Here is a 25,321-nt window from a genome sequence, read left to right as displayed (position 1 = left end):
CATATCAAGGGACAACTCCTTAACTCCATGCAAAAAATCGACAAACCTTGGAGGACTGAGACTTCTTTCCCTTAAAGAAACAGTGTAAACATTTTGACAAAGATTAGGTACACGTGTAAACCTAACCCCAAAATAAGACATGTATTTCCCATACACAGGAGGACCAAACATTTGATGAAACATACAATTTCAAGGGGATTTCACATGACATATGTAGCTGGGATACCTGAACTAACCCCACCTGATGTATTATTATCATCAATGGTTTTAATTAGACTCTTTAATTCAAAATTCTAGGTTGGGAAGTTAGTTTTAGCTACTATTCTATGATTCCGTCCCTTGACTGGAGAACTTGTAGTGCTACTATCAGTAGACTGGTAGTTCAAGATTTATAAAAAGTCTTCTTAAACATGAAAACAAATGTATAATGAACTATTCTAGTATGAACCTCTTTCAAATCATAGAATACTAAGATCAAGTTTGTGGCAAAAGAATCATGGGTTCAGCAGAGTACAGGCCACTACTACTTGGGCTACACTCACATTCTCAGATTCCGGATTTGTCATCCGTTGTGATCGAGGAGTTTTTGGAGAATAGGCCAGTGGCACTTCGGTGGTGGCCACGGCTTGTTGCCTGGGAGTCTAGGCTCCTCTGGCGTCTATCGGGGGCGTCTATCGTTGTCTCCATCTTTAATTACATGCTAAGCTTTGTGACACTTATGTTTTGTGGACATTTAGGGGCATTGGAACTTGCTGGTGCCTCTATTGCTAGTGTGGGAATTCAAGGTCTTGCTTATGGAATCATGGTATAACACCCCCCACCCTTTTTAAACTCGAGTTAATTAAACAACATATTGATTACATTGTGTGTGAGGACTTGTGATTCATAAAAATTGTTCTTTTTGTATGTAGTTGGGTATGGCTAGTGCAGTGCAAACAGTTTGTGGGCAAGCCTATGGAGCCAAGAAATACTCAGCAATGGGAATCATATTGCAGAGAGCAATAATCCTACACTTTGTAGCAGCAATCCTTCTCTCATTTGTGTATTGGTTTTCTGGTCCAATTCTCAAAGGAATAGGACAAAAAGATAGCATAGCCGAGCAAGGCGAAATCTTTGCTCGCGGATTGATCCCTCAACTATTTGCATTTGCAATAAGCTGCCCAATGCAGAGGTTCCTCCAGGCACAGAACATTGTAAACCCTTTGGCATTCATGTCTATTGGAGTGTTCATTTTGCATACTCTTTTGACATGGGTGGTTGTGTATGTTCTGGACTATGGACTTGTGGGAGCAGCTCTAACACTGAGTCTCTCATGGTGGCTTCTTGTTATTATAAATGGCCTCTACATAGTTCTAAGCCCTTCTTGTAAAGAAACCTGGACTGGCTTGTCTGCTAGAGCTTTTACAGGGATTTGGCCTTATTTGAAGCTTACAGTTGCCTCTGCTGTCATGCTATGGTATGCACAATCTCTCTCTCTCTCTCTCAAGGTGTTTATGCTTTGAATGAAATCTACAGTGATACTAATACTTCCGTCAATGTAGTTTGGAGATATGGTACAACCAAGGATTGGTGCTTATATCAGGGCTTTTGACTGATCCAACTATCGCACTAGACTCCATTTCAATTTGGTAAGTTCAAATCATCCCAAAATTTATTTTCTATTGCCTAATGTTCTTCTATCTATTTAAATTATAATGTCAGTTCTTTTCAGTATGAACTACTTGAACTGGGATATGCAATTTATGTTGGGACTCAGCGCAGCTGCCAGGTTCGTTACGCATGATTTGCTTGGCATAAACTGTTTTAGACTGATAGAATATGATGCTTTTGCTCCTCTTGGTCTAAAAAAATGGTTTTTTTTTTTTGGCCAAATGCAGCATAAGAGTTAGTAATGAGCTAGGGGCAGGCCATGCAAGAGTGGCCAAATTTTCAGTGTTTGTAGTGAATGGAACAAGCATCTTGATAAGCATAGTTTTCAGTGCAATTGTTCTGATTTTCCGGGTTGGATTAAGCAAGCTCTTCACCAGCGATGATGAAGTTATTACTGCAGTTTCCAGCCTGACTCCACTACTTGCAATTTCTGTTTTCTTGAATGGCATTCAACCCATACTTTCAGGTAATAATAGTGATCACATATACAAGTACATTGTAATGGATCAAAGAGATAAATATATTCCATTGACTGAATCACATGAATTTGTCAATTGCAGGAGTGGCTATTGGGAGTGGATGGCAAGCTGTGGTGGCTTATGTTAACCTAGCCACTTACTATATCATTGGTCTTCCCATTGGTTGTGTTCTTGGCTTCAAAACTGGTTTAGGAGTAGCTGTAAGTCTCTGTTTCTCACTCTCTCACAGACACACATCCACATATGAAGAGGTTTCAAATTGTCAATGTAATGAATTGTTGGGTCTTTATACAGGGGATTTGGTGGGGGATGATCATTGGAGTTCTCTTACAAACAGCTACTTTAATTATTCTTACAGCCAGAACAAATTGGGATGCTGAGGTAAATTTCATATGTTAAGAATTAAGTATGTTAAGAGAGAATAAGTTACACTAAGGTTGGACAGGTTGTGATTATTGATGATTGTTTTTATAGGTTGTAAAAGCAGCGGAGCGCTTGAACAAATCTGCAAATGAAGAGACCATTGATTTGGTGGCCAGTGCCAGTGCGTAAAAGAAACTGAGGACATTGGAGAATCAAAGGCAGAGAATGAATGCTAAAAAGACCTGCAATTTTTCACAGTTGATAAAGAGTATCACTCCCTTTTGGTTTTGGCTGAGAGTAGTCAGTAGATAAGTTTGAGGATGAAAGGAGTATCACTTTCTTTCTCTCTTATTTTTCGTGTGTGTGTGTATTTGTCTTTTGTAGAATGAATCTCTTCCTCCATCATTAATCAAGGTATCTCAAGTTTAAGCAAAAATTATCTCTTTCATATAGTGCACAAAAAATATGCAGTGAAAAGCCAGAATAACAAGAAATAATCATACTAAACTGTGTATACATTTGACAGATTCACATAAGCCTTTCAGGTTTTATGTCAACCATAGTTCAAAAAGAATCAAGGGTTGACATTAAGTTAAAATAAAAACCTTGTTTTAACAGCAAACCAAGGGTTGACTTTAAGTTAATAGAATTTAAAGATAAATCTTTAATAAGCTCTTACCTCAACAAATATTTGAAATATTATCTGATATGTATGAGGAGAAGGTCCCGGGCCTGAGAATTTCATTCTTCGAAAGAGAGTTTCAGCATTGTTGTATCGAGCTTCTTTTCCATAAACTTCCATAAGAGCAGTATGGGAGACAACATTTGGCACACATGACACAACCCTTCTTGTTCATAAAGCTCAAAACCTTCTCAGCCTTATTGAAATCCCCTTGCTTCCCATAACTATGATTAGCATCAGGAAATCCGTTCCATTGAAGTCCCACCAAGGCTGAATACGAAGCCATACAAGAATCTAGAGAAGAAAGGAATAGCATACAATAAAGATATCATATAAATAGCCTATGAACGGAAAAATTCTCGGTCATTCATAGATTCAATAAAACTAGAGAAGTTTGGCTATATCATATACGCAAGACTCCCCACAATCACTTTTAAGAATCATCTGCTGAAGGCAGCAGCCAAGATTTTCAAATCTTGTATTTAATCCAACAACAAAAGCAACTTTCTTTCCTAATCTTCCAAGCCCCTTCAAATTTTTGGCTTTTGTGTTAGTTCAGCAAAATAATCAACCGAAGCAACAACAAACTCTTAAGACAATTTTCTGATGCAAGTTCAGATGACTGCAAGACTTCATGTGACTACATATAATTTCTTTCACGTCTACTATAACTATGCTCCTGCTCTTGTCTCATTTTCTACTCTCAAGAACACACTCCCCAAAGGAAAACAAACACAATTGAGATTGTAACAAGCCACTTCTAAATTCGCAAAGCATCAAATAGACCAAATCCAACTTCTAATGCCTTACAACACCACAGAATTGCTACTCAAAGATGGCATAACCCCTGTTTCCTCAAGCAAATACTATTATCTTGGAAACAACAAAATCACTTTCAATGATGATAATTCAAAGGGGAAAATCCCCCAATGCAACAATGGACAAACACATCTAAATTTGCAATCTTTATTTTCCCTTCAATTTCCCCATGATGCGTAGGGAGCTTAATGCTTTGCTTTCCTGAAGCAGAATAACGCTGTCTTTGGAAGCAACAAAATCACTACAAAATAACCCACAAAGAGTGAGACCAAGTTTGACAGAAACAAACCTCCAATTCGTCGATGGAGCTGCAATGAATGGCTTGAGAAAAAGAGACACAGGCATTCAGCTCAGTTTTAGGATTCTTGTTGAGAATCAAGGGCGAAGTGTCTGAAACTTTTTAGTAGTGGGGCTTTGCTGTTGAATTATCTCATCTGTTTAGAAGAAAACCGGACGGCATATGAACCCGAACTCGTCTCCGTGTTCGTGTTCGTGAGACCCGGTTCTCATTATTTTAATAGACTACTAAATATATTTGAATATTATTCTTGAAATAATAAAATATCAATCAACTAAAATTAGGCAAATTAGGAAAAGAAAAGATGACAAGAGGAAAAAAAAATTCATTTAGCTGTCAAATTGCGATTTAAATGCATAAACAAGTTTCAGATCCAATCTTTGCGTTTTCTTCCTCTCTCTTGTGCATACGATTATGCGATCCCAGAACCAGAATTGCCTAGCAGAGTCTCAACCACGTAGCTGTCGCCGTTAATCCGCCGCCCTCCCGTTGACTCGATTTCTGGTTACGTTTTGCAAGGTGAACGTAGGCTCCCGCTCGAAATTTCTTACATTGTCAGGTTCATTGATGACTAGTCACATTTTGATTAGCTGTATTGGCTACATTTGTTTGGTTGATCAGAAAGTTCTAATTCAAACGAGAGGGGAAACAAAGTAATTTTGAATATTTTGTGGTTCTTTTGTCAGTGAATTGGATCTAAAGATGAGAACTTTTTCACATATATCTGTGTTTGGTTGCGTAAAAGAACGATGATTTCAGATCGCTGTTGCTGATTGTGTGAAAGATTGAAGTTTTCATTATGTGGGACCCCAATAAACAATCTCACTTTCAAGTTCCTGTTACGAAGATCACCATTTCATTTTTTTCTTTCTTTTCCTTGCAATTCGCCATTCTCAATACTTTTTCAATTCTATTTTCTTTGGCTGGAGGAAAAAATTGCAGAGCATAACTGTAAACTGTATAATTGTATGCTAAGTTTCTATTTATTGCTTATTAATTGTCTGCTATTTGTAAAAACAGGGGCATTGAAGTTGGATGACATTTGAAAGGGATAGAGAGACAAAGGAAGTGTTTTTTTTTAGTAGAGGAAGAGGGTGGCGAGGGTACAGATGTTGGGGAGCCAATCTGCAGAGCTCAGTGAGAATGGGGAAGACAGAATGGTCCGAGAATTGTGCGCAAATGGGATATGCATGAAGACTAATGATGTTGAGGCAAAGCTTGACTTGGGAAATATTCAAGAGGCAGAATCTTCATTACGAGAGGGGTTATCCCTTAATTTTGAGGTTGAAAGTTTTTCTCTATATCATTCTGATTCTGTTTGTCCAACTATGCTCAAGTGTGTGTAGTAGATTGAGACACGCAATCCCTGATGTATGATAAATAATTGATTGTCGAAATTGTTAGGCGAGAGCCTTCCTCTTGGTAGTTATTTGCCATGAACTTACAAAATTCCAATCAGTTGATGCATCTACGTTTGTTTTTTGAACTGTTATCATCAACTTGATTCCTTGTTTGTGCCAGTCATGGTTCTACCTTAAATACGGAAGAAATATATTAGATGTGATGCTTGGCCAAGCCTTGTAACCGATAGCACATCCTTTCCCCATAAGATAGGTTGGATATGAGTTTCAGGAGCAGTATACTTCTGTGCAACAGCAACTGACAGCAGGCACACACTTGCCCACAAATAAGACATAGGGGTATCAGATATGATACATTTTTATACCTAAAATTCTAATTTGCAGGAAGCAAGAGCCCTTCTAGGAAGGTTAGAGTATCAAAGAGGCAATGTGGAAGGTGCTCTTCGTGTATTTGATGGTATTGATCTTCAGGCTGCCATACAACGACTCCAACCCTCCCTTTCAGAGAAACAGAACTCTAGGAAGGGTCGATCTCGCAGTGATCCACAGCTCAATGTCTCGCAGCATGCTGCTAGCCTCGTGCTTGAAGCCATTTACTTGAAGGCCAAATCTCTTCAAAAACTAGGGAGGTTAATTGGTATGGAGACTTCTGCTGATTGATCTTTCTTTTATGAACCTAACAATAACTTCTAGATGCTCATTTTCTTATTTTGGAACATTTTATATGCCTTTATGCAGATGCTGCTCGTGAATGTCAAAGTGTGCTTGATGCTGTAGAGAGGATTTTCCATCAAGGCATACCTGATGTGCAAGTGGACACTAGATTGCAAGAGACAGTTAGCCAGGCCGTAGAACTCCTTCCAGAGCTTTGGAAGCAGGCTGGTTGCTATCAAGAAGCAATATCTTCGTATAGGCGTGCCCTCCTCAGTCAATGGAACCTTGATAATGATTGCTGTGCTAGGATTCAAAAGGGATTTGCTGTGTTTTTGTTGCACAGTGGAGTGGAAGCTTCCCCGCCTAGTTTAGCTTCACAGATTGAGGGTTCATACGTACCTAAAAATAATCTGGAAGAGGCAATATTACTCTTGATGATACTTATGAGGAAAATTTTCCTTTGTAAGATCAAATGGGATCCATTAGTGATGGAGCACCTTGTATTTGCACTATCTCTGTGTAACCAAACTTCTGTTTTGGCAAAGCAACTTGAAGAGCTCATTCCTGGGGTCTTTCATCGGGTTGACCGTTGGAATACTTTAGCTCTTTGCTATAGTGGAGCAGGACAAAACAAAGCTGCCTTAAATTTATTGAGGAAGTCTTTGCACAAACATGAAAAGCCTGATGACCTCATGGCGCTTCTGTTGGCTGCCCAGATCTGCAGTGGAGATTCATATCTTGCTGCTGAGGGAGTGGGATATGCACAGAGAGCGATTAGCAATTCTCAGGGAAATGATGAGCATTTAAAGGGCGTGGGTTTGCTTATGTTGGGTATTTGTTTTGGAAAACAAGCCAAGATTTCTTCGTCTGACTTTGAGAGGTCACGGCTCTTGTCTGAAGCATTAAAAGCATTAGATGGAGCATCTACTATTGAGCACAATAATCCAGATGTTATTTTTGAGTTGGGAATTCAATATGCAGAACAACGGAATCTAAATGCTGCTTTACGCTATGCAAAGCAGTTTATTGATGCAACAGGTGGCTCCATGTTAAAGGGTTGGAGATTGCTTGCTCTTGTATTGTCAGCTAAACAGAGATTCTCAGAGGCTGAGATAGTTACTGATGCTGCTTTGGATGAGACTGCAACATGGGAGCAAGGACCCTTACTCTGGCTGAAGGCAAAGCTAAAGATCTCTCAGTCATTACACATGGATGCTGCAGAAACTTATGGTCAGCTTCTTTCTTTGGTTCGAGCCCAAAGGAAATCTTTTGGTCCTCTTAGAAGCATTTCTCAGGTTATATTCTGTATTCTTATGTATGTGTTTGTCTTTGTTGTGCTAAGAGAACTTTATTTGACTGTTAACAAATGTCATTTACCCATTATATGGATATCAAATGAGAAAGCTATACCATGTGGAGATTTATACAAGGCAAGTATACCATATGAGTACTTTGCTATTGTTTAGTTCTTTTTTTCCTTATTTTGAAGCTTAGATAAATGGTGCTGTTGATAAGTGCTGCAAGAGATTAAGGCTTCTATTAAAGGTGTCATCTAAAGTATAACCTTTTTTCTTTGTGTTTTATGATAGGTCGAGGATGATAAAATCAACGAATTTGAAGTTTTGAATGTTCTTGCCAATTTATATTCCAGGCTTTCTCGTTGGAATGATGTGGAATTGTGTTTGGGAAAAGCCAGGGATCTGAAACAATACTCAGCAGAACTGCTACACACAGAAGGTATGAACTGAAACTTCATTTGTTCCATGCCTACATTGTATACATTTTTTGAACCTTCTTTTTGGAGAATTAAAAAGAAGCATTGGATGTAGTTATAGGTTATGGTCATTTTTTTGATAATCATACGGCTGCATCTTGAAGAGATCATGACATGAAGGTTCCATCTTGAATATGTTATGCTGAAGAAATTAACTTAAGTAGAGGCTCTAGAGTGAGTATTTCAAATCTGCTACTCTCTGAAAATGCTAATAGCCTAATACTCATAATGCTTCTCCAAACTACATATCCTAGGAGGGAAGATTTGTCTTTTTTCTTTTTTTTTAAAAAATGGTTGCATTTGAAAGGAATGGCCATGAACCCACTGTCCAGGGAGAAGAAATGAAGTTAAAAATGTGAACCAGGCATTACAATGGCTTATTTGCCGAAAAGATATTTAAGACCTCTAGACTGATTGATTCGTTGTATTTGTTAATTTTGTGAGTGGAGAATATTTATCAGGCATGCTGCTTTTTGTTTTTGGCCAAAAACAAATACGTATATTTTTGTAATGGCATCAATTGGCAGTGGCCAACTGCGGTGCTACTATACATTAATCATTCTTCAAATATGTTGTTTTTTGTCTGATCTAATAGGCGTTATGCTTCAAGGGCGTGGACAAATCCAAGAAGCTTTGTGTGCTTACATTAATGCCCTTTTGGTAGAACCATCTAATGTGCCTTGCAAGATACTGATTGGTGCCCTGTTGGCCAAGATGGGATCTGATGCACTGCCCGTGTCAAGAAGCTTACTATCAGATGCATTGAGGATTGAACCTACCAACCGAATGGCTTGGTATTACCTAGGGCTGGTTCATAAGGACGATGGACGAATAGCTGATGCCGCAGACTGCTTCCAGGCAGCTTCCATGCTTGAAGAATCAGAACCTGTTGAAAGTTTCGGCACTATTATCTGACGTCTCCTATCCGTTAAAGGTACATCTTTTATTCATTTTCCATTGTGTTTATTTATATATTTGTTTATTTATGTTATTACTATCCTTTCTCCATAAATTTTGCAGCTGAATTTCATTCATGTAATTCACCAATATTCATTGAAGGCCCAATACCAGCGTAAGTTTTACGAATAAGTCTGATTTGCTGTTTCAGATTTGTTTTGGTCTGCTTCGACGTGATGATGATAGAGAAGTGCTTGGAGAAGAGTGAAGAGATAATCTTATTGAGATCAGTAAAATAAGGGGGGGAATAGAAAGGAATAGGAATTTGAATATACGAGACTTGGTTGTAGAATGGAGAGTATAGAGTTTAGAGTTTAGATGGGTGGTGGTTGCTCTTGACCGTCTGATTATTCTAAAGTTGTTGCTCAGCCATGTAAATGTATTCTTGTTGGCAAATATTCATAAATTATTTATTCATTTTCAAGCTGTATATCGTGTTTTTCTTGTTGATCTAGCTCTTTTTTCTCCTTTACGAGGAACAGCAGCTGTGCAATTATTTGAAAGCACAGCAGCCCTTAAGGTTTGGGAAGCATATCTTTAGCAGAGACCATCGATGTTCTTTGCTAGAAATTATAAAATAATCAGGAAACAATCCAAAGTGGTGGATTCATTGAATTATTCATACTCTACTGCCAATCAACAGTTCCATAGGGTATGCCACACAGAAACAACACCACATTTAACCAATGCTTTGATGGATTTATCTATGGGAAGACGGGCGATCACCACAAAATTTTCGCACAGGCCAATCAAATGGCAATAATGTAGCCAGATCCTATGTTAACATCTCCATGCATATGCTTTTCATATCTAAAGGAAGGCAGACCACGAGTTACATGCGGGAGATCAAGAGTGGGACCGATAATGATGCCTCCTCGCCCATGACTGGCTGAAACAGATCCAACTCCCCATAACGTTCCAAGACGCGCATCCTGCAGTCTTCAGCAGCCATCAGACCAGTTGAGAATGCACCATGCACAGACCCTGGGTACTTTGAGCTGGTTGCCTCCCCCGCGAAAAATAGGTTGTCTATTGGGATCCTTAGCCTCTCATAATGTTCATGGGGTTTGCCTACTTTGTCATAGCTATAGGAACCAAGCGTATTGATGTCTGAACCCCACCGAGAAACAAGAAACTGAATCTGCACATGATTATTATAAACAAGACAGTTAATAGTTGGCCTTTTGCATAAAACACCAGGTATCAAAGGCCTGCCGATTGGCGAAAGGAAATATTAAAACTGGGCTTACCGGTTCAGTGGCATCAGGAAGGATCTTTTTGAGTTGCATAACAGCAAAATTGGCAGCCGCTTCGTCGGACATTTTCTCAATGTCTTTGGCCAGCTGCCCTGCGGGCATATAAACAAGGACAGAATGACCCGTAGCCTTGTGAAGGTTTAAAAAGTAGCTGCAGCCATAAGAAGTCCCCGCAACCACTCCCAAGAACTCCACATTTGGCCAAAACACCTTTTCAAAATGCAAAATGATCTTATTCTCAATGCCAATACCGAGTTCATCAATGGCTTCTTCCTTCCATTCTGGGAGTTTAGGCTCAAATTTTATGCTCTTGGATTTCAGAACACCCAGAGGAACAGCAATAATAGTAGCATCAGCCATAAATACTTGACCATCTTCTACTATTACCTTCACTCCATTATGCCGCCTTATAACTTTTGTAACCCTAGAGCAGAACAGAGAAAATGAATATAATTACCAGAGAAGCAAGTTTCACACACAACAAGTACATGTCGATATGTCTACTAATTCAACTACCATACATACCTGTGATCCAATCGGATGTCAAGACCTTTAGCAAACGTGTTTATAACAGGAAGGTAGCCCCTAACCATCAGCCCATGCCCACCAGGAAGCAATTCCTCCTGCACATTCAATAAGATACAGTCAATTCATAGACACATGCCTCCCACAATATGGAATATATCAATTACCAGATCATGCCACTCTATTTCTAAAATGGCTCTTATCATTCTTCCTTCATACAATGGAGCTCATAGTATCAACACAAAATTTAAAATTTCTACTGTCGGAAACTTGCCTGATCCCAGCATTTTAGTGAGATAGTATCAGCATCTGCAGCAAACCAGCCTTCCATTCTGCACAAGTACCATTGAAGCACATCATGGGCAAGCCCCTCCAATCTGCATGCAAAAGACGAGAAGGTATTTTAGTCTCAGCAGTGAACAAAATATTAAGAAAGCAGCAGATATTAGTGGTATGCTCATTAAACCTTAGTTCTGGTTTCCTTTCAAAAACAATTGAGAAAGCACGGTGTATAGACATGTCCTCACGGTATTCCTGTCTTACATTGTCGGTCTGCATTCAGGGTGGAATTATAATGTTTTAGCAGTGTGATACATGGAATGGAATCTTCTAATAGCTTAAATATTCCAATTGATAATATGTTAATCATTATTTTCAATGCATATGAGCAAAACAAACTCCTAACAACAAAACTTAAACAATCAACTATTTTATTCATAATCATTGTACGTGGCTTTAAGTATTGGACATGACTTAAAAGTATTGCACAATGGCATGGAACACCATCATTATCTTAGAGCCAAGTGCTAGAAACACCTCCAAGTTGTCAAATTCAAAAGTCAATAAAATTCGTAACTTTTTTTGTAGCACATCAAGTCACAGCTATCAGTCAACGAAAAGAATATAAATGAATAATCAAAACAACATAAGGTGAAAGCATGCCTCTTTCAAAATGCTCTCAAAGACTTCCCCAACTTTTGTAACCAAATCCTGAGGAACTTGATTCCCATCCATATCGAAAAGTGCATAGCTGAAAAAGTAAAATATTATTAAGGCCATCGATTATGTACAGAGACTAATTTAGGTTATTAGGAGAGGAAAAAAAAAAGGTTTAAAAACTGTAGAAACAACAATATCAAATAACAGGTACATCATAACCAACAAACATGGCAAGCACTTACCTTTCCAGATCATGGTCATACAAAACAGAGTTATCACCACTGGTTCGATAAAGGGGTAGCCCCAGTCTCCCAATCAATGGTGCCAAGGGGTTCTCTTTGCAGACCCCATGCAACCTACAGTGTCAACATAAAGGCGCAGCTTTCATAACAACAACTAGCAACGGATCTAGTCTCCTAGCAGAAGGTATATAGGCAAAAAGAGAGCTTACCATGATGCACCCAGGTCCACAGGAAACCCAAACGAGTAGTCAGTGTGAACTCGGCCTCCAATCCTATTCCGTGATTCCAACAGCATTACCTGACAGATAAAAGACAGTAATACAGCATAATTAAGTAAGAAACAACATTCAGAACAGAAAGAAATTGAAGTCAGCAAAAGGAAACCTTTTGTCCATTAAATCATAGGTTTATAGTACCTGAAATGAGGCATTGTGAAGAGCATGAGCCGCTGCAATCCCAGCCATGCCACCACCTATCACGATTACAGATGGCTTCCTCTCCGCATTTGAATAGCAAATAGCTACAAATCATCACCAATACAATACCAAAATTGAGTCAACTACAAAAATAAAATAGAAATACGAAAATTTAACTAAAGTAAATTTCTTCTCTTACGAAGATACATACAACAGTTCAATTCCAATTAAAATATCCCACCGACAAAGTAAATCAAAAGGTTAACATCTTTGACTGACTCCACGACCACGAGAATAGGATGACCAGACAAACAGTGATCGAGATATGAACGTACCAGGACGTAATTGATGGCGATTACTCCCGACCGGAGAATCCATTTACCAGTGATTGACGATTAAACAGTCGATAATTAGAATAAAAAAAATCGAAGCAGGAAATCGTTGATATTAACAAGGGCTCAATGGGCTTCTTCTCAAAATAAAAGAGGGAAGGAGTAAATTGAGGAGAGTAATGGAGGATAAAAAACAAGAAACAGGTTATGAAATGGTTTGAATTGGAAGTGAAGGAGAAATAATTATAGCAAGCCAGGTTCCCCAACCAGCTCATACGAAACCTCTCTTCGTTTCGTTGGCAATCTATTGATCTCCGTTGAGTCCGATTGAGAGCCAATAAAGATCTGGAATCCCTAATTGCTGCGGGATATAGAGAGATGGAAATTGAAGGAAAAGAGAAGGGGCAGTCGTCGTCTGTCAGTCTGTTTGGTTACAGTACAGTTTGAATGAATGAAACTTTTGTAGGGTTGGGTCATGACATGAGTGGGGCTTTATACTTAATAGAGTGGGGGAGTGACCTGATTGATTGTGCCAACCAAACGGTGCGCTTTAATCATGACGCGCTTTATGGATGACACGTGGAGAACGCTAATTGATATTTACCAATTTAGACGCAAAGACTAGCGAGCGAGTAGGTATCAATTTTGTTGGCGGAGCGATCTCAATTTGTAATTGTGGGGAAGAAGAACAGTAATTTTATTTTATTGTTTTGGGTATTTCAATAATACAGTATTTAATTTTAATTGATTATCTTTCCCATGAATCTTAAATTCTTACTGGTTTTGGAAATGAAATTAACTTGGAATAATGATATAAAAGCAAAGCAATCAACTTTCTGTTATTATAAATATTGGGGGGCACTTTGGTCCTCCCAATCCCAACATCATAATAATATTATTAATAATTGATATATGTATATATATATATATATATATCCTTTTCCTTTTTATATGAGATTTGAAATATTTGATTGTGAAGTCACTAGAGACTACTACATTTCTAATTTACCATGCTGCTAGTCTTCAATGTCAATGAAAGTTATTAGCACCACCGACCACGTGTTTGTCGTGGTCAGACTGTATTAGCATTTAGCACCGACCAGGTCCATGTCCAGGTCCAGGTGTAGGTGGTGGTGGTGATGGTGATGGTGGGGTTTTACGTACGTTATGAGAGAGAAGAAAGTGGGTGGTTAGATTTTATTGGCTTGGGCTTGGGCTTGACACGCCATTCGTTGGGCTGCTAATTGTAGTTTGGTCTTTGGGCTGCTTGGTGATGGTGGGTTCAAAAGACTCAAAACCTTTTTTTCATTTTTTGTGCTCTCTCTTTTTCAAGGGATGAAGATGAAGGAAAGATATAAAAAATCAACACTAATAATGTAGTAATAAATATAAAAAAAATAAAATAAAATAAAAATGAAGACAACATTTATTTATGGGACCCAACCATGTGTACGTCAATCTTTTTCCACCTCCAAGCATCAAGAAAAAGATTCCATGTCCATGGAATAAATAACAATCATAATAACATCATGTTATCTGTAAAACCAGCACCCTGACCCCCCCCCCCCATTCCTATTCTAATGGAATGGCTCCAATTAAATATCTGCTTGTTTTTCTTGCATCTCTTTGTCTTCTGGCTGTGGGTTTCAATCTCATTCTTACTACTCTCTTCTTCTTCTTTTATCCCCTTTTTTTTAGTATTGCAACTTGCGTTTAAACCAGACGTAATTTGGTTCAACAGAGGATACCTCACCAATATATTTATCTATGTTGAGAATTTATTTCACTTTCGAGTGGCAAAATCCAACAGACTACGATTCTCACACAACAAATGTATTTTCTAGGTTTAAGAACCAATAACGACGAGACAAAAAATAACCAAGTTGTGCGAGCCTTTAGCCTACCCAAAAATCTTTCTTATATAGAAATAATGGTAAGTGATAATATGAGTGCTTATAAAAAAAATTAAAAAAAGAAAAAAAGGAGAATATGAATGGAGTAGGGAATGATGTGATTTATGATAAAGCTCGATTATTCTATTTGCACTTCAAAAGTGCCTTTTTTTTCCCTTTTTTTCCTTCTCCTTTTCTAAAGTGCAACTTGAACTAAAGTTAATAATTTGGTCCAAACTGAAGATTAGTCTAAACATAGAAAAATTATTATTAATTCAGACATTACCCTCCTAGCTAATTGGAAACATGATAATTAATGTTTTCTATTCAACTCAATTAGTTTAAAATCAATGACAAGACTTCTTTCTTTCTTTCTTTCTTTCTTTCTTTTCTGATCACTGTGTAAGTGAAGAATGCTCACTATCATATTCAAAGCCTTATGGACAACCAAATTGATGGATTTCGCTGTCAAAATAAAGTACAAAAAAGAAACAGTGCCCACAAGTGGAGTGGTGTCTTTGTCTTGAGGTGCAATACACAAAGGCAACATCATCTCCAACTATAGCCACTACTGCACTAGGCAGGTGGGTTTGGTTGGGTACCTTTACTTCTGATGCCTTGGGAATATTTAAAATGCCAACTAAATTGTTTACACAAGATAAGCAACTGTAAGATAAACAAATCTCGAACACAAAACTTTTGCAATGAACGGAGTTAGGAATAGTATATACGTAAACTTTATCTTCACATAATATGTAGAGAGAGTGTTTTAGGAATTGAACTTGTGAACTAGGTTGCACCTCTAAACTCTATCACTATGTCACATATTCACTTGTTGCCAGATAAAAGTAGAGATAAAAAAAAAATATCCTTCAGATCTCAAACTTTTTCAAGGCAAACAATTGTAGGGTATTCATTCAACTTTCCCAATATTCTTGTAGTTGAAGAATCAAAGTTAACTTTACAAACTAGGATAACACAACCAACGGAAACTAGGTCGAGTTGATTCAGTGTTAAATTAAGGCATAGTACAAGAAGAGTAAGAAAAGTTGGTTATTCATTTATATATAATGAAACAACTACAAAAACTGCATTATTTTGCCAAGCACCAGGATTAATACTCGTTTCATCCTTGGCAGTGTGGATAACATTTGAATCGAGAATCGATCACTGGGTTATGGTAAAGTTGAATGCTTTTACATGGATATATAAACATAATTAGAGATACACGTCGTCTTCAGCGGCAGTGATTGTATACTGTGACAGATTCAAGATGATCCAAAAGATTCACCAAGAACAACTTAATGGCTTCAACAATGTTGCAATGGTCCTGTCTTTCTACCTTATCTAGGGACCATGAGTATCAGATAACAATGAATGCATCGTGGCTAACCTGTCAACATCAGGAAAAAAAAAAAAAAAAAAAAAAAAAAAGCTGCTAAATTATGGAAATGATTGATGACAGAACTTGTGGTATCAGAGGAGTTGAACCAGAGATAAACAATTTTAAATATTCAGAGCAGTAGATATTTAGTTCAAAGAGATCGGAGAGGCTTACCTATATTGCCGCATGAGAAGTGTCGCCATTTGCCGCTCCACGGTTAAAGGGTCCAATGCTGCCTCCAGGTGCTGCCATCATTTGACTTTGTTGCACTGGTTGGGAATTAGGTCTCACCATATTCATGGGCTGTAAGAGAAAAAAAAAAAACCAATGCAAATTATTTCTGTTAATTTCCCTCTCAAAATAAAAAATACTGATAACATTGTCATCATACACAAACCTGAGAGGCGGTCTGCAAGTGGTGGGAGGCCATGAACTGCGCATATTGGTCTGGAAAAGATGGATTTTGCATCTGATGTTGATAGTTAACTGGATTCAAGAATGGAGTTTGGCACATCATAGCCTGGCTTTGCGCTGGAGCCATGGATATGGATTGAGGATCAACAAGTGGAACATGAGACAAATGTAGAGGATTTTGCATAGATGGTAATGGAGGGGACCCCATTCCCATACTCGTACGCGACATATAATGCTGAACTCCTGGAAAAACCATTGGGGCCATTCCGGTAGCCATCCACATTACCTGAAACACCAGAAGTCTATTTTCAGAGGCTTGAATGGCAAATGAAAATATTGATATTTAAATTAAGAAACTAAGATTTATACCTGCAGTTGCAACTGAAGAGACTTCAAGTATTCAATGGCCTCGTCTAGCATTGATGCTTTGTCTGTCTGCAACATTTAAGACTAATTCTGTTGAGAAAACCACAAAACTGAAGTCTGATTTATAAACACCTAACAGATCAATTTAGCTAACTACGTACTTTGTTACAGTTCGGTATGAGCTCTTGCAATGCCTTCATTTTCTCATTGATCCTATCCCTTCGTCTCTGCACAGAATCACAAGAGAGGTTCAGTAAAAAAGAGAGTACATGATCACCAACTTTGAAATGGTAGAAATTCCTAATATTACTCTCTCTGAAAGATTATGCACTTCAGCAGCCCGGTTCCTGCGAGCAGATATTGATTTACGAGCATACTTGCTTCCCGTAGCAGATTCAAGCTCAGCGGCCTAAAACACTAACACATTACATGTCAAAAAAAGTCTCAAGGCATAGCAAGCAGGCAAGAAAGAGAAGAAGATTAATTAACCTCGCTTTGGCACTCTGATTCTTCGCCATCTCTGCCCTTCCTCTTGTGATCACTGAACCCAGAGGACTGATTGTCTGTTTTCCCTAAATTACTACTCGATCCACCTGGTGATGAAGTAACAGCTGGCTCAAGTGTCTCTGCTTCCCCTTTGTCGCTCTGAGAAACCACTTTCCTACCTTCATATTTCGAAGAACCACCAGATAACCCAGTAGTGCCAAAACCATTGCTCGAAGCTCGGCTAGTATCCAGGTCATTTGGAATTTGGTTGCTACCACAGTGGCTTGACCCAAGTGTCATCAATGAGCACTCTCTAAGCTCTCCTTGCTTAACATTCCCTGACATTTTACCTCTAAATTGTCCACTAGGTAAATTCGACTCACCCATGATCGGCACTGCTATATGAGAGGCCTTTACAAAACCTCCTACATTATTATTATTATGCTGCGATTGAATGGGGATTTGAATTTTCGGAGGTGGCATAGAATTTCCAGTATATGCAGAAACGACTGGATGCTTAACCTTTGTAGAATCAGAAGCACCAAACTTAACAAAATTTTCATCATCGACTTGCCTGATTGATTTATCAGTCTCGATAGGATCGGCATATGTCAATTCGGATAAGAAACTGGAACAGAACTCTTTATCAAAGGAATCATCATGTGGAAATTGGATGCATGAGAGAGTCTCATCATCTTGAATCAAAGTACTCGATTTTCTATGTGTTTGACTGTTGAAAACTACTTGTCCGTCTCTCCATAGCAGCTCTATAAGCTCATTGTCTGGCCTGAAAATTGTTTGGCCAAACAAATCAAGACTATTCAGATATGCTAAACAACTATATGTAAAGAAAGAACAATTAGCAAGAAATACAGACCCCATAGCTTTCTTTTGATTGGAGAAGGGGACATCAGCCTCAAAATTCCAATGATTCATGGCGGCTGTGCTGAGCTAAGAAGAAACAGACTGATTCCCTGTAAATTAAAATATAAATAAAAAAAAAAACAGAAATAGCAAGCAACGATTATTATAAAGGGATTAATGATTAGTAATCATTAGTGAGATACAGTTAGCATCATAAACAAAGCATAATGACAATCCTACAGTCGAAAGATTCCAAACCCACATTTAAATAAGTGCATAATTAATTGGGTAAACTGTAAACAATAAAATAAACAGACCAACAGATTTAGATATTGCTACACCATATATGGAAGTATCCTAAAAGGCTAAAAGTTCTTGAAAAGAAACCACAATACTTAGATTTTAGCTTTAATTTATCATCACTTCCACTGATCTATCTTTTGGCAACGCAAGTTTGACGAAAATTAAAGAAAACCCAATTCAATTTAAGAACTTTCATGGTCCATTTTACACTTAGCAGATAGAAAAGAGGAAGAGATTGCAAAAAGAGAGCCCCTTTTCGTACATTCTCAGAACTCTACAAGCAAATTAAAGAAAACAAACGAGACAAAAACCAAATATAGATCAAACCCACCAAAAATTTCCTAGAAATGAAAAAAACCCATGAATTTTCCAGCAATAACAGCCAGGGAAAGAACCAAAGTGAAGGTCTTTAAAAGGAAAATGGAAACGAAGAATGGAAGCGAAGCACACCTGACTTAAAGCCAAGTCTCCAGAATTCTTTCTTGTATAAGAAACTTATCTAGACACAGAATGCTCTCTCTCTCTCTCTCTGAAAAGCTATTTTTTTAAGTGTAAAAATGGTAGATTTCAGAGAAAAGACCAGAGGCGTCTGCTTGATGTCCAGTTGCAAAAACACACAGACAGGGACAAGGTCAGAGAAGGAATGATTCTATAGTGACAGTGTACACCCTGATTGTCCACATGGCAGTTGATTAGAGACATTGGCGCAGTCAAGTTGTGAATACTGTTAGATTGTTTGAATATTGAGCAATCCTACGGCCCCCAATTTTGGATTGTTTCCCTTATTTTATTTGTTTTTCTTAATTTTAAAAGAGTTGGGAAATCTAGAACTACATGTGGTCAGGGAAAGTGGGATCTGAATGTTGAAGGAAGTAGTGCCACCTGGAAATGGCAGCCTTTGTGGAGGAACAAGAAGTGTTCATGAAAATTCATCCACAGAGAAAGGATCGGCCATTGGGGTGTCCCTGCTAAGTTGGATACTATTTGTATCCTTTTTTCACACAATTCACTTAAAATTGGTGCATTTTGAACAAGATTCAAAAGGATATTTGCCTATACAAAAAAGGGTCACAAAGTTCTTAAATTGTGCAAGCACCATAGGCATAATTTTCCTCTCTAGTGGTTGGTGTGATGGCCCAATTTGGAACAAGATGATATGTCACTCTCCTCTTGCCGTATAGTGACAAAACTTTTGCCAAGCAACAAAACCAATCCCTTTTATTGTGATTTCGACTTTGATAATGATCTGCACTTCACAATATATAGATGATAAGAGAAAACAATACTAAATTTTAGTGACCTAGTTTAGGTCACAAACCCAGTCAGATGGACCCATCATCCCTATCACAAACCCATATTGGCCCATTGAAGTAATAATGGATTCCAAGCCTCCAAAGAAAACCTCAGTAAACTTTCTTCATAAAGTGAAGCTGCCAATAATTGAGTGCGCTTATAAATGTTGACAGTGCTTCCAAAGGCTCTACCGTAAGGACTAGAAGTATCAACAATAAAGACAACAAAAATGCTAAGGAAAAAGCATCAACTAATCCAGATTCTAGGGCCAATTCCATCCCGCATCGTGGAAATTAATCCAGATATCAGTTACCAAAACGGGAATTTCTTTAAAGGAGTGCACGATACTCGGATAGTTGAAAGTTGAAGTACTAACTAATAATAATAATGCTTTTGATGTAAATAGCAATTATTTATGGATTCATATAATGTCTTTCAATTTATTTAACTAGTGTATATGAACTTACAATAAGATGAACTTTTCAACGTACTGATACTGAGGCAATTGCTAGTGCAATTTCTCTACATTTTCAGTGCCATCAAAAGGATCCCTAGTTCCTCAACCATCTATTTTTTCTATCTAGAATAGTGTGAACTTACAGTTAAGAATTTAGTAGCTTTCAACGGGGAAACCAACCGGTTGTCCTGCCTCAGACGCCAATGAGCGTAGCTCATTGATCTCGTCATTGGTTAATTGCCACCCAAGAACACCAGCAAATTCCTCCGCCTGCTGAGGAGTTTTGGCTCCAGGGATTGGAAGAACATTATCCTGGGCTATGAGCCAGTTGAGAACCACCTGCAGACAGGAACCCCATATCCTCTCAGTCCAAGCAGAAAAAAAACTCATGTTTGATGAAGGCGTTAGCAATCTGGTGGAGGTCTTGGCTTTTTTATGAATGTAATTAAAGATATAAAAAGTAGCACTAAGAAAAACAAATGTTTTCACGTATTTGGAACTTGTATTCCGTAATCAAAAGGACATGGCTAAATGAGGGACAATGACAAACCTGAGTATTACTTTTACCATATTTCTCTCCTATTTCCTTGATTCTGTTTATCAGAGGTTGGAGCTGCATAGCCAAAAAAGGGTTCAGCCAGAGACTTAAAAACTTGGGTTTTCCATGACTTTCCCACAGTCCCTACCTTTGTTAGATACTCAGGCGTGTAAATTCGGCCTCGAGGACCACTTGGTGGATTTTCTGGCGTATACTTTCCCGTAAGAGCCCCTGTGTAAGTGAAAGAGTTCATATGTCAGTGCTCTGGCATGAGGAAAAGGCAAATTTCATATCAAACTGTATTTTTATTCAGGTTCTGTCATCAAAGTTCACAAGGCCGCCTGTATTAGGTATTTATAGATAATGTTTGAGTCTTCATTCTGAACATTGTATGGTTGTTATATTTGTTGATTATATATCCATCTTTCTTGGTCAGAAGCCTTGTGTGTTAGAAAAGAATAGCACATTCTTTCTTCTAGTTCTAGCTCATCTTTGGCTGATTAGTAATACAGCAGAAGGGTTAAGTTTCAGTGATGAAGAAAAATGAACTGGGTAGCACAAACGTGAGAATAGTAAAGCAAAAGGAAAAGATATTGGTTTCACCTTGAGCAATAGGTGAATATGCAATTAAAGTGACCCCAAGTTCATCACACGCTGCCTTTACCCCATTCTGCTCCGGAGCCCTGAAGATTAGGCTGTAATTCACTTGGTTCGCAGCCAGTGGGATACCTCTCTTCTTGAGCTTTTCATAAGCATCACGGAGTCGTTTCTCTGATCAAGGAACTCAGCATGTCATCATATACTATTGAGAGAGAGGTAAGAACCCTTGAACAAATATAAGAATTGGCCAAACATCATGAATGTACTATAATTTTGAAGCAGGAAAAAGTTAAGGATTGAGTTCAATCTGCGTAATATGAATCAAGAATAATAAGATGAACAGCAGAATGGTACCACCGTAATTTGAAACACCAACAGCTTGCACAAGGCCCTGCTCAAAAGCATCTCCAAGACCATCGAGATACCCTGAAAATGAATTCTCAATGGAGTGACATTCTCAGTAATCTGGATATGACTTTAATAAAAAATTATATTCTAAAATATGCCAAGTCATTAGCTCTATGTAATGATGGTTTTAGGAATAAATAACCTTCATTTCCCCATACTCCAGGCCTGAAAATCAGCAGAAACTTTTCACTCAGCAAATTTCAACAGATACTAATAGCAACAAAAGACCAGATAAAAAGCTCACAAAGCATATACCAATGGAGTTGATATAGGTCCACCGAAGAAATTCCAAGGCGACTCATTGAGTCCTTGAGGGCTTTTACGACACTTCCACGGCCCAGCCTCCATGGCAATGCTGCAAACTTGGTTGCAACAGCAACCTCAACGTCAGGATCCTTTTCTTTGCGTTCCTTGATGAATCTTGAAGGAAATCAAAAGAAATTGAATTTAATCATTAGGAGAGAAAATTTTAACATTGTCTCGAAAATTTATAATTAGAAATGTCATCAGTAGTTGAATTCTGTAATCCTACCTTCCTAGCAGAGTTTCAGAACTTACGGCACCCAATGCAAGCTGCAATTATACCAAAAAATAAAAAAAGATTTTACAGGGTAAAACTGAGCAAAAATTTATGGAGGTGAGAAGAAGAACAAAGGACATGTCTCTCACCCTCGAGCCATAGACTTCAGCAGTATCAAAGAAATTTATCCCAAGATCAATACTGACATCAAAAGCAGCCTTAGCAGCTTTCATTTTCCTATCTGTAATCATTGAAAAACAAGATTAGGGTTTTTTTTCTAATTTTTTTTTTATCTTAAACACTATGTAGCAATTCGCACACACTTGTGTTCTTATTTCATTCTACTGGATTTTTATCACTCATTTGTCCTATTAGCACCTGTAAATATGAAATAACAGTGAACTTCACAAATCCAATCCAATAAACCCACAAATTATCATCTCATCAATCCTTTTCACTGGTAAATTAAACATCCAAGAATGTTAAATTCCTGAAAAAAATTCATGTACAATATAATGATAACAAAAATAAATATAAAATGAGGACAAATTCCAAATGAAGTCAATTCTTACCATCCCAATCAAAGTCATTCCAGTAGCTAGTGTCTCCCCAAGACCAAGCTCCAATCCCTAGCCTTGTGACCCTCAATTCAGAGCCACCCAACTTGACCCTGTTCCCTTCCTCTGGTTTAACAGCGGCGGAATCTCCAGAGGCAATAGCTCTCACTCTAGAAACTCTCATTTGACAGCTAAAAACAGGGAAGCATGAACTGCTGACATGCAAGGCCATGATTTTACTCCTTAGAATTCTGAAACTCAGACGAGACCAAAACGAATGACCCAGTTCAACAATTGAAATGGGTATTTGAATTTAAGATGCTTACTGTCGGAACTCCTCAATCAGAACTCCAAAATCTGTGGCAGAGACGAAGAAAAGCACAAGATGTCATCTTTCGAAGTTGTCATTTTGTTGGGGGAAAATTAACTAATCGATCAATATCATCAACTACACGTGGTCATATGTACTTTCGCACGTGGAGTTCTGTAGATTTTTTTTTCGTGTCCTCCAGCCTATGAGTTTTGTCGGTTCAGAAACTAAGAATTTTCTCAAAATACAAAATATTGTTCAGAAAGAATTGTGTTGGATTGAATATATCATTAAAAGGAAAAATAATAATAATCCTCACACACTTAAAAATCCTTATTTGGAGCAACAACATAAGCATAAATTATTAAGGTACATGTTACATGAAATAATGAGAATGTTAGCTCATCTAGCCTCAGCTTCTTGTTTATAAAGTGTTGTACATTGACAATTAAGCTTTAAAATGTGTCTTAAAGTACAAAGTTTCATAAAAATAAAATTGAAGGAGATGGTTTTAATAAATAGTTGAATGAAAATGGGATTTGAATAATATTAAAAGGAGCAATACTCTCTCTCTCTTTTTTTTTTTGTATATAATATTAAAATGCCGATAATTGACGATGCTTCTTTAAAAAACGTCATGCTTTAACTCGGGCCAATTGCCTGGCACAAATCATTTTTTACTACAACGAAATTTTTTTATATCAACGCCGATATATCAATGTTTTAACGACACTTTTTATAAACGTCGCATTTGTTTTATATTTTTACAACACTTATGACAAAAAGCATCGTCACTAGGCATCGTGGTTGATAACTTGATACTATGTTTTGTAGTGATCATGGAAACTTCCAATCCAAGGTAGGGCCCTCTGGGGCCACCCCAATAGAGTAAACCTTCAGACCTGTGCATCACATCTTCAGAAGTGTCCCTACATAGGATCACTTACATTTTTATCATGGAGTGAATCTCCAAAGTATTGACGAGAGGTTTCTGATCACAATACACAAATGGTTCAAGTTAAAACACACAAACATATTATTGACCCTTTATTTCATATATAAAGATACAATTTTGGGAAAATGATGATGGTCATTGATCTACAATAATCCAATTAATATATATGCTGATTTATAAGTTTATATTGAAGTAATGATCAAGAAGAAACACTAACGAGTAGTGCACTACTGGAATGGGAAATTAGATTTTGAGAAACTAATTTATGTTCAAATTGTTTCAAGTAAATAGAATGGCCCAAAGAATGCAAAAGAAATTAGAATAACTTTTCAAAATTAGGGATATATAATGTCCTAATAAACAGTTACTAAAAAAATGTAATACCCATGATGAAATCAATCTACATTAGTACTACCGAGAGATCATTAATTTTTTTTTTTTAAAAAAAGAAAGATGACAGTGCATATAATATTGCATAATTTGCATTAAAACTTACTATATTAAAGTCTCAAAATACATAGCAATTAACACTGACATTGATAACATATTTTATTTATATATATGGCTTAAGCATAATACTCTAGGGTTCATGTCATCATGATCCTTTGTCTACTATAAATATATGCCCTAACACACACACTGGAGAGCACAAAATACTCCATAAACTATATACTTTTGAAGGATACTACTGAGAGGGATTACAGATTGATCGATCAATCTCTCCCTCCCTCCCTCTATCTCTCTCTCTCTATATATATATATATATATGTATATATCCAAAAATGTTTATGCTGCTGGTGCTACATCGCCACTGTCATCATCGTCGTCATCGTCCCCATCTTCTTGACGGACATAAGCCGTTGTCACAATCTGGTATTGTGCAGTGCTGAGCAGCAATCCAGGTTTGAGCAGAAAATCAGCATCAGGTTTCTTGGTGCCCACAATAATCACCATTTTTCAAACTGACCCAACAAAACCCACAAATAGAACTAGGTTTAAGCTAGCTAGCAAGCAAAGAATGTGCGTGTTCTTGACCAACCAGCCTATGGACATTGTCCCTATTTATAGCAGAAGCACTTTTGGTGATAATGGCAAGTGATTCTGAAAAAAAATCTGATGATTATGTTCGATATTAATCAACTCTCACATGCGCTTTCCTTTTCTCAATTCCATTACAATTAATCTTTTTTTGTGAATTGTAGTAAATGGGTGTTGTCCTTTGGAAAA

General features: G+C 37.6%; 5 protein-coding genes and 1 long non-coding RNA gene across 7 annotated transcripts; 2 read left to right on the top strand and 4 right to left on the bottom strand.

The window, feature by feature from the left end:
- Positions 1–421: 421 nt before the first annotated feature.
- Positions 422–2,916, top strand: LOC119984188 (protein DETOXIFICATION 41-like). The gene is made up of 8 exons (XM_038828018.1): positions 422–805; positions 912–1,456; positions 1,542–1,628; positions 1,712–1,768; positions 1,878–2,116; positions 2,211–2,329; positions 2,424–2,510; positions 2,604–2,916. The coding sequence occupies exons 1-8, from the start codon at positions 497–499 to the stop codon at positions 2,679–2,681; spliced, it is 1,521 nt and encodes a 506-aa protein (XP_038683946.1). The 5' UTR covers positions 422–496; the 3' UTR covers positions 2,682–2,916.
- Positions 2,917–2,958: 42 nt separating this feature from the next.
- On the bottom strand, positions 2,959–4,438 carry LOC119984190. Its single transcript, XR_005464838.1, has 2 exons — positions 4,283–4,438; positions 2,959–3,468 (listed from the first exon to the last, which is right to left on the bottom strand). It is a non-coding gene; the product is annotated as an uncharacterized LOC119984190 (long non-coding RNA).
- A 181-nt stretch (positions 4,439–4,619) lies between these two features.
- Positions 4,620–9,467, top strand: LOC119984187 (protein NPG1). 2 transcript variants are annotated; one of them, XM_038828016.1, is made up of 7 exons: positions 4,620–4,810; positions 5,312–5,574; positions 6,037–6,289; positions 6,391–7,601; positions 7,896–8,043; positions 8,676–9,014; positions 9,101–9,467. In XM_038828016.1, exons 2-6 carry the CDS (start codon positions 5,401–5,403, stop codon positions 8,993–8,995), a joined length of 2,106 nt encoding a protein of 701 aa, XP_038683944.1. In that variant the 5' UTR covers positions 4,620–4,810; positions 5,312–5,400; the 3' UTR covers positions 8,996–9,014; positions 9,101–9,467. The 2 variants fall into 2 exon arrangements, with proteins under 2 accessions (XP_038683944.1, XP_038683945.1); XM_038828017.1 differs by having other exon boundaries at positions 4,623–4,810; positions 9,189–9,467.
- A 148-nt stretch (positions 9,468–9,615) lies between these two features.
- On the bottom strand, positions 9,616–13,215 carry LOC119984189 (polyamine oxidase 2-like). Its single transcript, XM_038828020.1, has 10 exons — positions 12,751–13,215; positions 12,416–12,519; positions 12,209–12,297; positions 12,000–12,113; positions 11,761–11,848; positions 11,285–11,370; positions 11,093–11,195; positions 10,819–10,916; positions 10,288–10,717; positions 9,616–10,178 (listed from the first exon to the last, which is right to left on the bottom strand). Exons 1-10 carry the CDS (start codon positions 12,791–12,793, stop codon positions 9,870–9,872), a joined length of 1,464 nt encoding a protein of 487 aa, XP_038683948.1. The 5' UTR covers positions 12,794–13,215; the 3' UTR covers positions 9,616–9,869.
- A 2,464-nt stretch (positions 13,216–15,679) lies between these two features.
- LOC119983793 (transcription factor PIF4-like) lies at positions 15,680–19,075 on the bottom strand. Its single transcript, XM_038827520.1, has 9 exons — positions 18,907–19,075; positions 18,167–18,263; positions 17,293–18,076; positions 17,114–17,212; positions 16,965–17,030; positions 16,807–16,872; positions 16,421–16,723; positions 16,198–16,326; positions 15,680–16,032 (listed from the first exon to the last, which is right to left on the bottom strand). The coding sequence occupies exons 2-8, from the start codon at positions 18,223–18,225 to the stop codon at positions 16,198–16,200; spliced, it is 1,506 nt and encodes a 501-aa protein (XP_038683448.1). The 5' UTR covers positions 18,226–18,263; positions 18,907–19,075; the 3' UTR covers positions 15,680–16,032.
- Positions 19,076–20,149: 1,074 nt separating this feature from the next.
- Positions 20,150–23,241, bottom strand: LOC119983897 (uncharacterized oxidoreductase At1g06690, chloroplastic-like). The gene is made up of 10 exons (XM_038827636.1): positions 22,845–23,241; positions 22,422–22,513; positions 22,285–22,325; positions 22,008–22,172; positions 21,895–21,917; positions 21,699–21,770; positions 21,348–21,515; positions 20,893–20,975; positions 20,757–20,819; positions 20,150–20,545 (listed from the first exon to the last, which is right to left on the bottom strand). The coding sequence occupies exons 1-10, from the start codon at positions 23,059–23,061 to the stop codon at positions 20,360–20,362; spliced, it is 1,110 nt and encodes a 369-aa protein (XP_038683564.1). The 5' UTR covers positions 23,062–23,241; the 3' UTR covers positions 20,150–20,359.
- Positions 23,242–25,321: the final 2,080 nt, after the last annotated feature.

The sequence above is a fragment of the Tripterygium wilfordii genome, chromosome 18, assembly GCF_013401445.1.
Source record: "Tripterygium wilfordii isolate XIE 37 chromosome 18, ASM1340144v1, whole genome shotgun sequence".
Lineage (NCBI taxonomy): Eukaryota > Viridiplantae > Streptophyta > Magnoliopsida > Celastrales > Celastraceae > Tripterygium > Tripterygium wilfordii.
This window is presented reverse-complemented; position numbering and strand designations above follow the sequence as displayed.

Bases quoted from the DNA above. Each gene is read 5' to 3' on its own strand.
- LOC119984188 (XM_038828018.1), top strand. From the start codon at position 497: ATGGGTTCAGCAGAGTACAGGCCACTACTACTTGGGCTACACTCACAT. The intron at 806-911 runs GTATAACACCCC...TTTTGTATGTAG, and splicing joins GTCTTGCTTATGGAATCATG to TTGGGTATGGCTAGTGCAGT. The intron at 2,511-2,603 runs GTAAATTTCATA...TTGTTTTTATAG, and splicing joins GAACAAATTGGGATGCTGAG to GTTGTAAAAGCAGCGGAGCG.
- LOC119984189 (XM_038828020.1), bottom strand. From the start codon at position 12,793: ATGGATTCTCCGGTCGGGAGTAATCGCCATCAATTACGTCCTG. The intron at 12,114-12,208 runs GTAAGCTCTCTT...TTGACACTGTAG, and splicing joins GTGGACCTGGGTGCATCATG to GTTGCATGGGGTCTGCAAAG. The intron at 10,179-10,287 runs GTAAGCCCAGTT...AATCATGTGCAG, and splicing joins TTCCTGATGCCACTGAACCG to ATTCAGTTTCTTGTTTCTCG.
- LOC119983793 (XM_038827520.1), bottom strand. From the start codon at position 18,225: ATGAATCATTGGAATTTTGAGGCTGATGTCCCCTTCTCCAATCAAAAG. The intron at 18,077-18,166 runs GTCTGTATTTCT...AACAATTTTCAG, and splicing joins AATCAAAAGAAAGCTATGGG to GCCAGACAATGAGCTTATAG. The intron at 16,327-16,420 runs GTTTGTGTATGA...TTTCTCTTACAG, and splicing joins ACTTGCAGACCGCCTCTCAG to CCCATGAATATGGTGAGACC.
- LOC119984187 (XM_038828016.1), top strand. From the start codon at position 5,401: ATGTTGGGGAGCCAATCTGCAGAGCTCAGTGAGAATGGGGAAGACAGA. The intron at 5,575-6,036 runs GTTGAAAGTTTT...TCTAATTTGCAG, and splicing joins GGTTATCCCTTAATTTTGAG to GAAGCAAGAGCCCTTCTAGG. The intron at 7,602-7,895 runs GTTATATTCTGT...GTTTTATGATAG, and splicing joins CTCTTAGAAGCATTTCTCAG to GTCGAGGATGATAAAATCAA.
- LOC119983897 (XM_038827636.1), bottom strand. From the start codon at position 23,061: ATGGCCTTGCATGTCAGCAGTTCATGCTTCCCTGTTTTTAGCTGTCAA. The intron at 20,976-21,347 runs GTGAAACCAATA...TCACTTACACAG, and splicing joins ATATTCACCTATTGCTCAAG to GGGCTCTTACGGGAAAGTAT. The intron at 20,546-20,756 runs GTTTGTCATTGT...TCCTGTCTGCAG, and splicing joins ATGGTAAAAGTAATACTCAG to GTGGTTCTCAACTGGCTCAT.